Raw genomic sequence first — 14,626 nt, forward strand, 5'->3', positions numbered from 1 at the left:
TCTCAGACCAAAAGTGAAACTGCTTCTGTATTGCAGATTTCTCATGTAATATAAAACTTTGCAGTTGAATTATTAGCACGGCGATTGAGAAGTTGAACAGGCTTTTATTATCTGGTTTGTCATCACCTCATTGTTACGTAGTTGCTGGTGCTGGATGGAAGACAGGATACAACGTACGACACAAATCTTATTTTAATCACTTCCAAGAGGAACTGGCAGGAACACAGAGCGATAATCCACACACGTAGAAACACAAATCAACAATATTCAACAATAAAGACCGACCGGGAACTAAACACAAGGAGGAACTTAAATACACAAACTAATCAGAACATACACAGGTGAGGACAATGAAACACTCAGGAAGAAACAAGGAGTGCGTGACTAGGGTGATGAGAGGGCTGAGTCCAGGGAGCACATGGTGAAATCACAACAAAAACACACGATGACAATAAGGATACGTGACATTACCCCCCCCTCTCACAAGGCGCGACTCGCGCCGTAACACATACACTGGGGTGGGGGGGTGGGCGCCCTGGAGGTCCGTGCTGGACAGACACCGGGTACTTAGGGGCGTACCTCCAGGGCGGATCAGGGAGTTCAGGAGGCCATGGCCGGACAGACAGTTCAGGTGGCCATGGCGGGTCTGGGGGCTCAGGAGGCCATGGCCGGGTAAACAGTTCAGGTGGCCATGGTGGATCTGGGGGCTCAGGAGGCCATGGCCGGGTAAACAGTTCAGGTGGCCATGGTGGATCTGGGGGCTCAGGAGGCCATGGCCGGGTAAACAGTTCAGGTGGCCATGGTGGATCTGGGAGTTCAGGAGGCCATGGCCGGACAAACAGTTCAGGAGGCCATGGCGGATCTGGGGGCTCAGGAGGCCATGGCCGGGTAAACAGTTCAGGTGGCCATGGCGGGTCTGGGGGCTCAGGAGGCCATGGCCGGGCAGATAGTCCAGGAGGCCATGGCTGAACAGGGGAGTAGCCCCCCCCCAAAATTTTCTTGGGGGAATTTACAGTACTGCCAGCCCTAGAGAGCGCTGGATGAAGCGCCGGCTCAGGAGGGCGCGCTGAAGGAGGAGCCGACTCAGGAGGGCTAGCTGGGCAGAGCTCCGGCTCTGGAGGGCGAGCTGGGCAGAGCTCCGGCTCTGGAGGGCGAGCTGGGCAGAGCTCCGGCTCTGGAGGGCGAGCTGGGCAGAGCTCCGGCTCTGGAGGGCGAGCTGGACTTTGTCTTGGCTCATGAGAAGCACCAGGAACTTGACTTGACTCAGGAGATGTAGCCGTGACGTGACTTGACTCAGCCGTGACGTGACTTGACTCAGGAACCACAACGGTTATGAGACTTGACTCAGGAATGCCAGCAACAACTTGGCTTGACTCATGGGGAACCGCTGTGACTTTACTTGATTCAGGAACGACAGCTTTGGCTTGACTTGATTCAGCCACTTGAGTTGACTCAGTAGCTGCAGCTGCAGCTGCAACTTGACGTGACTCAGAAACTTGACTTGCCTCGGGAAACGCAGCTGCAATTTGACTTGATTCAGTAGCTGCAACTTGACTTGACTCGGGGAACACAGCTACAACTTGACTTGACTCAGGAACTATAGCCGTGGCTTGACTTGGCTCAGGAAGGCTGGGTGGAACCAGCGGAGGCTCAGGAAGGCTGGGCGGAACCAGCGGAGGCTCAGGAAGGCTGGGCGGAACCAGCGGAGGCTCAGGAAGGCTGGGCGGAACCAGCGGAGGCTCAGGAGAATCAGGGGAGATAATAGGAGCAGTGAACTCCAGTGGGATTGCCCGGTCCATAATGTTCATTCCAGCTATCATGACTGGGGGCTCAGGCTTGGCGGCCATCTTGGCCGGGGGCTCAGGCTTGGCGGCCATCTTGGCCGGGGGCTCAGGAGCGGAGGCCATCTTGGCCGGGGGCTCAGGAACGGAGGCCATCTTGGCCGGGGGCTCAGGAACGGAGGCCATCTTGGCCGGGGGCTCAGGAACGGAGGCCATCTTGGTCGGGGGCTCAGGAACGGAGGCCATCTTGGCCGGGGGCTCAGGAACGGAGGCCATCTTGGCCGGGGGCTCAGGAACGGAGGCCATCTTGCGTGCAGGCGCTGGCGTGGCGGCCATCTTGCCTGCAGACGCTGGCGTGGCGGCCATCTTGCCTGCAGACGCTGGCGTGGCGGCCATCTTGCCTGCAGACGCTGGCGTGGCGGCCATCTTGCGTGCAGGCTCTGGTGTGGCGGCGGCCTGAGGTGCTGGGCTGAGGACCATTGGGGAACTAAGGTAGACTTGGGGACACGCAGGAGACAAGGAGGGTGTGAGGTCGCTGGAGTGATATGCGGAGGGCTTTGGCTGTTGGTGAGATGGGGCGACGGCATGTTTCCAGATGGGAGGAGGATTACCATCCTCCACCATGACTTGGAACGAGGAACCACATAAATCAAGAACAAAATTTATAAAATCTGCTACAGGACGGTAGCAATCATCAGGACTAATCAGTTGAAACAAACTATCATCTTTGAGTCCCATCTGGAAACATGCGTTAACCATCTTGTCACTCCATCTCACCAGATGGTAAACGCTCAAAAACTCCTCCACATATTCCTCCAGCGAACGCTCACCTTGTTGCAGGTCCAGGAGGAGGTCATCAGCCCAGGTCATCCTCTGTTTATGGTCGGTCTTTTCTGTTACGTAGTTGCTGGTGCTGGATGGAAGACAGGATACAACGTACGACACAAATCTTATTTTAATCACTTCCAAGAGGAACTGGCAGGAACACAGAGCGATAATCCACACACGTAGAAACACAAATCAACAATATTCAACAATAAAGACCGACCGGGAACTAAACACAAGGAGGAACTTAAATACACAAACTAATCAGAACATACACAGGTGAGGACAATGAAACACTCAGGAAGAAACAAGGAGGGCGTGACTAGGGTGACGAGAGGGCTGAGTCCAGGGAGCACATGGTGAAATCACAACAAAAACACACGATGACAATAAGGATACGTGACACTCATTGTCATCCAAGATGTTCAAGTCTTTCTTTCTTTAGTTGAAAAGAAATTAAGGTTTTTGAGGAAAACATTTCAGGCTTTTTCTCCATACAGTCGATTTCACTGGGGACCAACAGGTTGAAGGTCCAAATTGCAGTTTCAGTGCAGCTTCCAAGAGCAATTATACACAATCAGTCTTTTTCTTAAAAAAACAAACATATATATACTTTTTATATATACATTTTGCAAAGGTAACATGTGACTACCTTCAACCCGCTGGCCCTCGTTGAAGTCCAATATATGAAGAAAAATCCTGCAATGTTTTCCTCAAAAACTTCAGAACATCTTGGATGACATGGGGAGTAAATTATCAGGAAATTTTTATTCTGGAAGTGAACTAATTAAAAATTTTTGAAGTTGTGAAGGACTTCACTGTATGCAGTGCTAAAGATAAAGGTGTAAGTGAGAAAATGACTAGAAAAAAAGATAAGATTTGGCAATGGCTTTAACACAAGCCATATATTATACACCGTGTTTATACTGGATGTGACAGTCGCCTTTGAACTTGGTGTCAATATGTCATAAATAGAATGAGGTGTCAGTTTACTGTTGAGGATTTATGTCATGTCACGCCGCACCGCATCCAGTGTAGACAGCGTATTTTATTGCATTGCGCCATGCTACTCGCATCTGGTGTAGGGTAATAAGGGATAATAAAGGTAATTACACAGGGTAATAAGGGATGTCAATGTTAAGATTCCAAAAACGAACCATCATAAAGTGTTTAAAAATAAACTGATCAAACACCATTTTCCACTTGCCATCTAATCTACTGGAAGCCCATTTTGTCATTCATTCAAATATTTGTACAGATAACGTTGCTTTACATTGGTTTTCATTTCCCCACTAATTTCTCTGGCGGATATAATGCTAAGATAAACCTTATCCATCGGTTTCCCTGTTGACAAATTGAAAATGATTATTTGGTGCTCCACAATACTTTCTGCATCTTGAATTTCTACAGTTCATTACTGAAGCAGGTTGGCATCTGCTTTGTATTTGGTCACTTTTGACCAAACTGGTTAATGAGTTTATCAGTATTTCTGGGATGTCTTGACAGCATAACTCTTTTTAAGGTTATGGCTTGCACAGCATCTTAATTAGTAAATTCTTGATTTACTTGTGTGCTTTGAATCATGAACTGCTGTACTGTTATTTTCCTGCCAAATGCCTTGATCATAGGCGTAAATCATCGCTAAAAATATAATTACAAGCAACTTTGTGTATTGTAAATAATATAATGTACATATATTTAAAATAACCGTGTAACTTGAAGAACAATATAAATGCAAAAAATCGTTTTAAGTTAAATGTTTTGATTTCCCCCTTCCTTACCTCACAGTGGTTTGGTCCACTGCCTGCTTTCCCCTTTTACCGATACACACAAGAGTCTGACTCCAAGTAGTTATGTGTAAGTTACTAGGCTGTCAAGGCTGTTTTATTCTCTTTACACTCCTGGATTAAAGGTTGGCCTTCCTCTTGTGAGCCTCCTCACAGCCTTCCTTCCCTTGACACCATCAGCTCGATAAAAATGATTTTATGGTCTTTGGCTGACCACAAACAATGTCTGAACGAACAGCTGTGTGAACCACTTCCAGGAACTGCAGTTTCCTTCCGACGTTGACTCATTTTCCAAGAGCCCGAGGCCTGCAGCAAGTTTGATTTTGCTAATGCTCCAACTGTGAAAGGCCTGGCTCCCTCCTTGATGAAAGTAAAAGTTTCCTTAAATGTGCCTCCTAACCTCCTTTTGCACCTCTCTCGCTCAAGTGTATCGGCAAGGGACGTGCACCTTGTCGTGGCACCACCTATGTTGACCTTGGGTTAAAGATGATTTGCACCCTGACAATATGTGTGCCAGTGTTCCTTTTTGACCACAAAGCTTGCAGTACGGGTCATCCCTCAACCCCCACATGTGCAGATGAGATGGTGAAGGAAGGGTGTCATACACAGAGCGCAACAGGAACGAAAAACGGTAGGGCTCCAGTCTCCATAGCTCTGCCTATGTGATCTTACGCTTGGGCAGATGTACACCTCTGCTCCTCTTGTGCTTGGATTTCTGCCTGAACCATGCCTTGCCTGATCGTAGTACTTGCTTTCCCAAACTGTTGAAAATGTGTCGACCCAAGGCCTTGACGACCTGTGTAGGTGTTGCCAATAATGTTGCCTGCCTTCGATGAGCTTTCTGCCTGTTCAGTGGCTACACTGACTGCCCACTTACGGCCTGATCTTGTTGTAATACTTGCTTGCTTTACCCAGGCGTCTTTAAAATCTCTCAGACTCTGCATTTTGGCACCTTAAACTCCTCAACAACAGATGACAGAGGGAGCTACAGCTGTCCTGTTCGAATGTAGAGGCCCACTGAAGAGAAGCTTGGGGGAATCCCCAACCACCTTTGCAGGTGCAGCTGTCAGAGAGAACTCATGGACTGTAAGGAGCCAGATGAGCCTGGTCAAAAGGCCATGCTGGTACAGCCAGAATTTAAACTTTCCAGGGAGTCCCGACCTATCAATCTTCTTCAACCACTCTTCTGTTTGCCTTGCAGCGTCTGCAACATTGCCATCATCTTTCAGTGATGCATTAAACCACTTCCCCAAGCACTATATAGGGCTGTCCTCAATGGATGGAATGGCCTCGCCTTGAATTTGGAGGCCAAACTCTCTGCCCTTCTGGACTTCCTGGCCTTAAATGACAACCTTGTCCAAGTGGCTACATTGTCCAGTGTTTCCAGTACTCATCTTGCTTGAACATGTGTCATAGTTGTTATTGTTAAACCATCCATAAACCCCCGCAGCACTGGCTGAGTAACGACAGACTCCAGAGTAGGGCCACAGGTTATGCCTTCTGCTGCTGTTATCAGTAGGTTCATGCCCATGATAAAGAGGATAGGGGAGATTATACATCCCTTCTGGAGATCTTGCCAATTGGTTGTCCACTGGGCTGATGTAAACCTCAGTTTGTTCCCCCCTATATAGCTGGTGATCAGTTCGCGAATAGCAGCTAGGATGGTCGAGTCCAAGCTGGATGAGGTCATGTGGAATAGATCCGTAAGCATTCGCTAGATCTAACCAGACCACTGTTAAGTTACCTTTCTTCGGTTTAGCCTCTCGCATCAACTGGCTGATCATTGATGTGTGTTCCAGACAGCCTGAAAAGCCTGGGATACCTCCTTTCTGAATGGACGTATTGATATAATTATTCTCCATCATGTAAGTGGTCAACCTTCTCATTAGCACAGAGAAGAAAACTTTGCATTTCATGCTCAGGAGGGAAATTGACCTAAACGGAGCAATTGTGGAGGAACCCTCTTTTTTTGGGATAAAACATCCCTCTGCCAGCTTCCAGCTTGCTGGAATTGATCCTTTGGCCCAGATCTTCCTCAAAAGCTTCCACAACCTTCCAGAAATTTTGGGCATTTCTTGTATACCTTGTGCGGTATACCACTTGGGCCTGGGACTCTTGAAGCTTTGGCTTTTTTGATGATAAATGCCAAATTTTTTGTAAATGTGAATGCATACTCTCAAAACCTATTAAAACCAAAGGAGAATTAACAAGCTCAGAAGAACAAAGACCACCAGGAAACCTCGGAAACGGGGAAAAGTTAGATAACAAATACCACAAAGAGTGTAGAAAGGGCAGAGGATTTTTAACAGGAATCTGCACCTGTATTTTAATTTTGATATGAGATGAATACGAAAATAAATATAGGAAAATGAGTACCTTTGAAGTCCCTTTTGCAGCACTGTTCTTTTGTCTTTGTTGGCAACTAAAATAAGGTTCAAGTCCACTTTGTCCAGTTCTAGTCGACTCCCAAGTTCCTAATTGTTTATTAATGTCTTGTTATTTTATGTGGATTTGACTGAAAAATTCCAAAATGTCAAGTTCGAGTGCACACTACTAGTCAAAAGTTTTTGAAGTTTGTCATGTTTTTTTAAGAAGTCTCGTCTGCTCACCAAGTTCAAAGTACAGAAAAACATTGAAATTTTCTTACTTTTTAAAATATCTGTTTTCTATTTGAAAATACTTTAAAATGTAATTTATTCATGTGATGACAAAGCTGAACATTTTTAGCATCATTACTCCAGTCACATGGGCCTTCAGAAATCATTCTAATATTCTGATTTTATTAAAAAAAATTTTTTTTTCCGGTTTCTTTGATGAATAGAAAGTTCAGAAGAACAGCATTTATATGAAATAGAATTTTTTTGTAACATTTTACATGTCTTTATCATCACTTTTGATCAATTTAAAGCAGCCTTACAAAAATTATTTTGAATGGTATAGTGTATAATGTTACAAAAGCTTAAAAAATGTACCTGTTTTAAATATTGATTATTAATAATAATAAATGTTTCTTGAACAGCAAATCAGCATATTAGAATGATTTCTGAAGGATTATGTGACCCTGAAGGCTGGAGTAATGATGCTGAAAATTTAGCTGTGATCACAGGAATAAATAAAATTTTATTATTGTACAGTTGTTTTACATAGTAAAAACTCCGATTGGATTTATCTAAAAGAAGGAAGTCATACATCTAGGATACCTGGAGTGTGAGTAAATATGCAGTCAAAGTCTAAGTTCAGGTACCCTAACTCTAGGAATAACCTTTCAATCATTTCTGTTTTACTCATATTGGAAAATGAATGGCAAACATACTACTTCCCTTCAGTCAACAATCACTGTCACCAATTATACATCACTAAGTCAACTTCATACTCAACACGAGAACACAACATCCTCTTTATTGCCGACTGATAGTGGTTCATTCACTGTAACAACTTCCACCTCCTGGAAAATAGCTTAATGGACTTACTGTTAGTAGATCACAAATACATTAAATGGCTCATTCTCTGTGTCTAACACAATGAAATATTAGATTTGGAAAGCCCTAAAGCCAGTGATCCAGAAGTACACTGAAACTGCAGTGGACCGATAAGAATTGAAAAGCGCAATAAGTTAATTAATTTCTTTGTTTTGGCGTCCAGTCATCATGGACTTAATGTTGACATTTATCAGTCTGCATGCAGTGTATAATTTGCAGGTGGGTTTGCTCACGCACGTTAGGAATATATTCCACAAACCCAAGACCGCTGAGCGTTAAACACTGGAAGGTTAAAAGGTATGTGATAGACACAGATACCACATTGTTTAAAACAAGGGGTGGGAAACCTTAATCCAACCCTGAAAAAATAATACCAACCTGTATCCTCAAGACCTTGATTAGCTTGTTCAGGTGTGTTTAATTATGGTTGGAGCTGAACTCTGCAGGGGAAGATCAACATTCCCCTGCTGTAAGAATGGGTTCTTTCCCTGGGCTGTGTGCCAGATGAACTTTTTATCTTTTATTGAGCATCATCATCTTAGTTATTCATGTTTACTTTTCTCAGTCGTATGTGGTTAGCACACACTGCCTCTGGCAGTTTTTTCTGGCACAGGTGGTCGATTTAAGACTTTCACTTGTCAGGATTTCATTGCCATCAGAAGCATCCGGTCCAATCTGGTTTTACCCTGTATCCTGGTTTCCATGAGATCTTTCTTCAGCAAAATCACTATTCCAAACAGGTTTTGGCCTGTCATATAGACTACTTACTGCCTCTTTTTAATGCTAAATAGTCTGTCAGAAGATCTTGAATAAATGAAAGCAGACACAAAGACTGATTCTCATACCACAAGTTCTTTATTCATGCAGTACAGAGAAAATGCAGCATGTTTCCTGATCCAGTCATCAACAAACTACAGTGACCTGAACTAAATACAAGGTGTTTCTTGCATTCTGCACTGGTTTTAGGCATACCTTTAAATCGTTGTATATGACAGTGACCATAAATTGAAGCTTTGAAACAAATATTGTAAAAACATATGTTTGAATTTCAGTTTTATGAGTGAACCACTAAAACATTACATTTTGAAACGCAGACATATACGATTGCCACCTAGAGTTAATGTAATAAACAAGATGGGTTCCTAACTTAACATTTCTCAATCTGATTTTTAAAATCAAATGACAAACTAATGAATCAGTCCGTAAATGCACATTTAAAAAGTTTTAACATAAAACATGCACATCATTTCAGCTGATATACCAACATTTTGTTGCAATTTGGCTGTCACAACATTTAATGATTAACTATATTCAAAATCTGCTTTTTTTGTGGATAGTAATGTTATTTAATAACAATTTCAGCATAACGAATGAGAGTAAACCTCTCAATAAACCTGATAATATTAACCAGTTAAAGTGGTTAAACATTCTCATATCTTTAAGCACTTAAATAATAGGTTATAAAAAAAATTAAATACACTTAATGCGGTTTCTAACAAATCTCAACTGTGTATTATTGCCTTCAGGGCGTAAAACTCATGTTAAAAAGCAGCCAACGCTAAAGACGTGACATCCAAATGACTATTACTAAACCAGTTGACAAACTTGCAGCTTTTCTGGTTAATTCTCACCCTGAGACTAGTGCCAGCTTCTAGCATGATTGCTTTATTCAAAGTGATTGACTGCAGCCAGTACTCTGTACAAATCATAGACTCTTTAGCACTTATGATCTCTCTTTCTCCTTTATAGTTTCTATGCTGCTGTGTGACATTGACCACTAAAGTCAAATGATCTGTAATAGCCTCACACTGACCATGGGCTATACGGTAAGAGATCCTCAGATTGATCAAGTACAGTCCCTTTGTGACAATGTAGAGGACTGTTTGGTTTTCCAGCTTGAAATGTTGGGAGTCAGAGCCATGATTCTTGTTGAACCACTTGATGGGCTGTTGTTCTGAACAAGCATCAATCTGTCCGAAAGCTGTTTTAGGAGAGAGACAATAAGTCAAAAGACAAATCCCTATAGGTCACAAAAATGAAAATGTTCATACAGTACATCTAAAGTCATAGAGCTTTGATAATGCTACTAATTACAGAACAGCATTGTTCTGACAGGTCTCTTAAACAAAATGCAGGGGGTCTTACTCTTTTAATAAATATATTAAGTTCTTTTTGACTATTTTATCATTAATTACACATACGTTCAAGATTAACAGTGTGTCCTATTGTTGATTCGTCAGTTGTCAAAGCCCCTGGATGAGCACCTGAGAATGCCTCCTGAGATGTAAAGAAAAACAGACAGTCTTCAACTTTATTTGACTAATAATTCCATGTATTTAATTATTATATTTAATTCATCTTATTATAGTGTTTGACAGTGTGGCTGTTAACAAGTAATGAATCAGTCTGTACGTTTAAAATCAAAATCAAGGAATTCTGACTTGTGTTTTACCGTAGTATTTTGTTGGTGAAATTGCAGCCACACCAAAGTCGCGACGAACATTGCAAGCAGCATCGCGGTGGCCAGGCGCAGTCGTGTTTCCTGACGCTTCATGGTTTGACAGTGCCGCAACAGGACCTGCAGCATCTGTCCCTGCTCCACACCAAACTCGAACATCTCAGCTTGAGCCATGTTAACGAATAATGCAAGCACGTTACTTTGCCAGGCTGTCAGTGGCGCTCCTACATTTATAGTTAAGCTCTTCATGTGACGTTGAGCACAGACCGCCCTCTGTCGTGACGTCTTGTGGACAACGTCATCGCTCGTCCGCGCGACCAGACGCGCTGCAGCTTAAAACTGAGCCAACGCATCCACCCAGAGGAAAACGCTATTGCTCAGGGGTTGCTCTTCTCACACTTCAACACAGCGAGTCTGTTTATTTTGTTATTTTGTCATTTGTTTCAACTTTTTTTTTTTGGAAAAATATGCCCATTTAGAGGCAGGGTCACTTGTATACAGATGGTCGCCTAGGGCCCCGCCTTAAGGGGAGGGCCCCGCGGCCGCGAGGTTGTCAGTTGGATTTTTGGATGCGTATACCTTTGTCCATATTAGGAATTTCCTGTATGAATTAAACATTTTATTACGTGTATTACATATATTAATTAACACCTTATTTTGGGTAAAAATAGGAATAATAATACTTCTCTGTAAGAAACAAAAAGTTACTTTTTGGTCAAAGATTTTAAATCCTAATTAATTTTTATAATAAATTCTTATACTTTTCTAAACATTTATAGTTTGACCTCCTGTATGTTAACAGGTCATGCTGCAGTTTTCTGTAAAATGTATTGATAATCATTATTATTTTGTTTAATGTTTTTATTTAATAATAAGAATAACCAGAATTAGTCATATTGATAAAAACAACGTTTTGGCCAAATTTAGCAGTCCTACACACAGGTAAAACAAACTCAGTGTTCTTCATAATTTTTTGGTAAATAATGTCGGAAATCACTTAATATTGCCTCTCAGAATAGTCTCTCGAAATGAAGTCTTGTTGCACATTAATGCTGTTTTTGGAATTATCTGACATGAAAGAATGACAGAGAGATTAAAGTGAAGTTGTGGTAGAAATGGAATCCAAACAATATCTTTCCGGGGCTGGAAAAATGATTTTTTGACTGCTATATACATAATATTTATTGCTGTAGTATTTGTTTTTGTTTTGTTTTATACATGCAATGATGCCCATGATCACAGACATACTTATAAGGAAATATAATGTAAGTCATATAAGGAAAAATTGAGCCACATTTAGCATGTTACATTAAATAATTACAGACCTGGATCCAATGTAATTCAATAAAGTTTTTTTTTTTTTTTGCTCATGTGATCATCAATCGATCCTTAAAAACTAGCAGAATAGCCTGCATTTCTTCTCATTTATGAATATTAAGGCTTATGTTTATTTTGTTTATGCTGTTTATTCTGTTTAGTTTTTGTGTATACTTTACTCAGTCTCACTTGGACTACTATTTTTTTTTTTAATTTGCTTAAATATATATATCTTCACTAGTCAAATTTCGGTGACAGTTTTTTTACACTAGGGGGCCTGTTTTCATTATCTTGCCTAGGGCCCAGCAAACCTACAGGCCAGCACTGTATATGGGGAAAAGAAACTATGCGAAGATGCATTAAAAAAGTCACTCAGAGGTGACAAAATGTGCTCGCAAGAGGGTATGGGGGAAAAATGAGCTAATAAGAAATTTACTGTAATCATCATGACATGACATTTTGTTGTTTGTAATCTATGTTCATATATAGTCATAAATAGTAGCACTTGGAAGCCTGTTTCCGCCACTGAATAAAAAAAAGGTAATAGGTAAGTAAAATTTTCTCAGAATTGCATGATACAAACTTGCAATTCTGACATTTTGAGATATAAACTCGCAACTGCTTATTATAAATCCACAACTGTGAGATATAAACTTGCATTTCTGACTTTGTTTCTCAAGAATGTGATATAAGAAAATGTGATTGCAAGAAAAAAGTCAGAATTGCGAGATAACTCACAATTCTTACTTTTTTTCTCGCAGTTGCAAGTTTGTATCTCACAATTCTTAACTAACAATTGCGTGTTATAAAGTCACAATTGAGAGATATAAAGTAGCAATTCTGAGAAAAATGTCAGAACTGTGAGGTTACATCTTGAAATTCTTACTTTATAACTCGCAGTTTATATCAGTTTTTATCATGCAATTCTGAGGGTAAAAAAGCAGATTTGCGAGTTTACATGACACAATTCTGAGAAAAAAGTCTCAGTTGCGTTAAAATTTACAATTCCGAGAAAAAAAAAGTCAGAACTGTGAGATAAAAAGTTGCAATTACCTTTTTTTTTTATTCAGTGAATAAAAAATTAAAAAGTTTATTGTGACTTTTTATTGGTTTAAGCTAGAAGGGATACAGTTCTGGCTACTGGGCATGCATACATCAATCTAACATTATTTTTGTCACACTGTACAACAATAATACTGCTTTTGTATTAAAGTAAGGGCTAAGTTTAGGGTTGGGTAGGTGTAGACAATAAAACACAATATAATATGTAGAACAAATAATTTCATTGTTAGTTTCCGGGTTGAGCTGTATCCCCTCTAGCCACAACCAGGTGAGACATAAACTCACAGCTGTGACTGACTTTATAACTTGTTTAGTTAGTTTATATCTCGCAATTCTGACTTCATATTTCGCAATTGCAAGTTTATATCTCACAATTCTGAGAAAAAAAGAATTGTGAGATAAAAAGTCACAATAATCTTTTTTTTTTTTTTTTTTTTTATTCAGTAGCGGAAACTGGCTTCCATAGAGAACTGATCCCAAGAGTTACTGTGATTTATTTTGGGATGGAATGTACTGTACATCCACCACTGTGACGGCAACTTGTTCTCACTCCCAACTCGTAACAAACTGACAGTTGTTCAGGACCCCTTGGTGCCTCTTTTTGAAGCACAGGGCATTTTAGCATCACTTTTCAACTTGCAGGGTACTCCACTGCTTCCAGTTGTTTGCCTTAATTTAATGGTTTGCATATATATATTTATTTATATATAATATAAATTATATAAAAATTATAATAAATACATATGCTTGTAAATATTTCTTAAATATATACATGAATGTGTTTGTATTTATATATACATAATAATTACACACAGTACACACACATATATTAGGCAAACTTCAACTTTTATTTTGTATGCGATTAATCGCGATTAATCGTTGACAGCCCTACAAGCAAGTTGTGTTGCATACCAGTTATTCCGAGGCCATACGTTTTAATGTGAAGAACAGAGTAAATCATAAGGTTTTAATTGCTGAAATTGTTCCTGATCCCTTGAGCGCTCACATCTCATTCAAAAAGATACTCCCGAACATTAGCATGACACAATCAGCCACAAGACACACAAGAGCCATAGGCATTTCACAAACCAAAATTGATGCAAGGCTTTTCCTGGCAATTTTTGAATTTGTGCTGCCTGGGGATGAGCTTTACAGCAGATGGGAACAGCGATTACATCTACTCCTCTCACAAATCAATCTTTTGCCTCGGAAGACTTGGAGTATTAATATTTTTGGAATAAATATCATTTACTCCTGACATCTGAGCCGCTAAAGGTGCAGAGGATTACTTTTGTTTTTGAAGGGAATGCACCCCTAAATGTGTCCATGTGAACCATTGGTGATCCAGCTTCACCTACAGAAGAAGTGAGTAAAAGGTGTTTTTATTTTTATTTTTTTTAATAAATCTGTGCAAATCGTCTTTCCTAATAATGTGCTAGTTAGCAAGTTCTGCAGCTAAATTTGCTAAAGTTTACAGTCTCAGAGGGAGAGAGGGGTCAGTGAGCAGAGCTCATTAGCATTTAAAGAGACATGCACCACACAGCTCACTGTAAGCAGAGCTGTTTTTGACAAGGTAAATAGGGTGTTGTTTTACACTACCACTGAGAAATTTTAACCAAAGTATGTTATAGAGTTTTAATTAATACCCTAAAGAATCATATCAACTTGTGGAAAATGGGCATCCGATGACCCCTTTAAGGGCAGGGGTTGGGTAATGCTCATAAATTTATAAATAGTAAATGTAAATAAAATGTTTATTACATTGAAAAATCACACCAGGTATATGTAATAATGGCAATATTATTACCCAAAATATTATTTTAATCATGACAATAAAATTCTCAATGCCTTTTCCGTCTGCATATTGACACCAAAGTTGGGTTGCCAGGTCCCAGAAAAATTTCCAGCCCAAAACTT

The 14,626-nt window shown here is 40.8% G+C and overlaps 1 protein-coding gene across 1 annotated transcript; it reads right to left on the reverse strand.

Annotated features, from left to right (window-relative positions):
- Positions 1-8,877: 8,877 nt before the first annotated feature.
- LOC127165615 (uncharacterized) lies at positions 8,878-10,576 on the reverse strand. The gene is made up of 3 exons (XM_051110411.1): positions 10,325-10,576; positions 10,074-10,149; positions 8,878-9,853 (listed from the first exon to the last, which is right to left on the reverse strand). The coding sequence occupies exons 1-3, from the start codon at positions 10,502-10,504 to the stop codon at positions 9,414-9,416; spliced, it is 696 nt and encodes a 231-aa protein (XP_050966368.1). The 5' UTR covers positions 10,505-10,576; the 3' UTR covers positions 8,878-9,413.
- Positions 10,577-14,626: the final 4,050 nt, after the last annotated feature.

The sequence above is a fragment of the Labeo rohita genome, chromosome 5 (assembly GCF_022985175.1).
Source record: "Labeo rohita strain BAU-BD-2019 chromosome 5, IGBB_LRoh.1.0, whole genome shotgun sequence".
NCBI classification, from domain to species: domain Eukaryota; kingdom Metazoa; phylum Chordata; class Actinopteri; order Cypriniformes; family Cyprinidae; genus Labeo; species Labeo rohita.

Bases quoted from the DNA above. Each gene is read 5' to 3' on its own strand.
- LOC127165615 (XM_051110411.1), bottom strand. From the start codon at position 10,504: ATGGCTCAAGCTGAGATGTTCGAGTTTGGTGTGGAGCAGGGACAGATG. The intron at 10,150-10,324 runs GTAAAACACAAG...TTTACATCTCAG, and splicing joins TTCACCAACAAAATACTACG to GAGGCATTCTCAGGTGCTCA. The intron at 9,854-10,073 runs GTATGTGTAATT...CTCCTAAAACAG, and splicing joins ACACACTGTTAATCTTGAAC to CTTTCGGACAGATTGATGCT.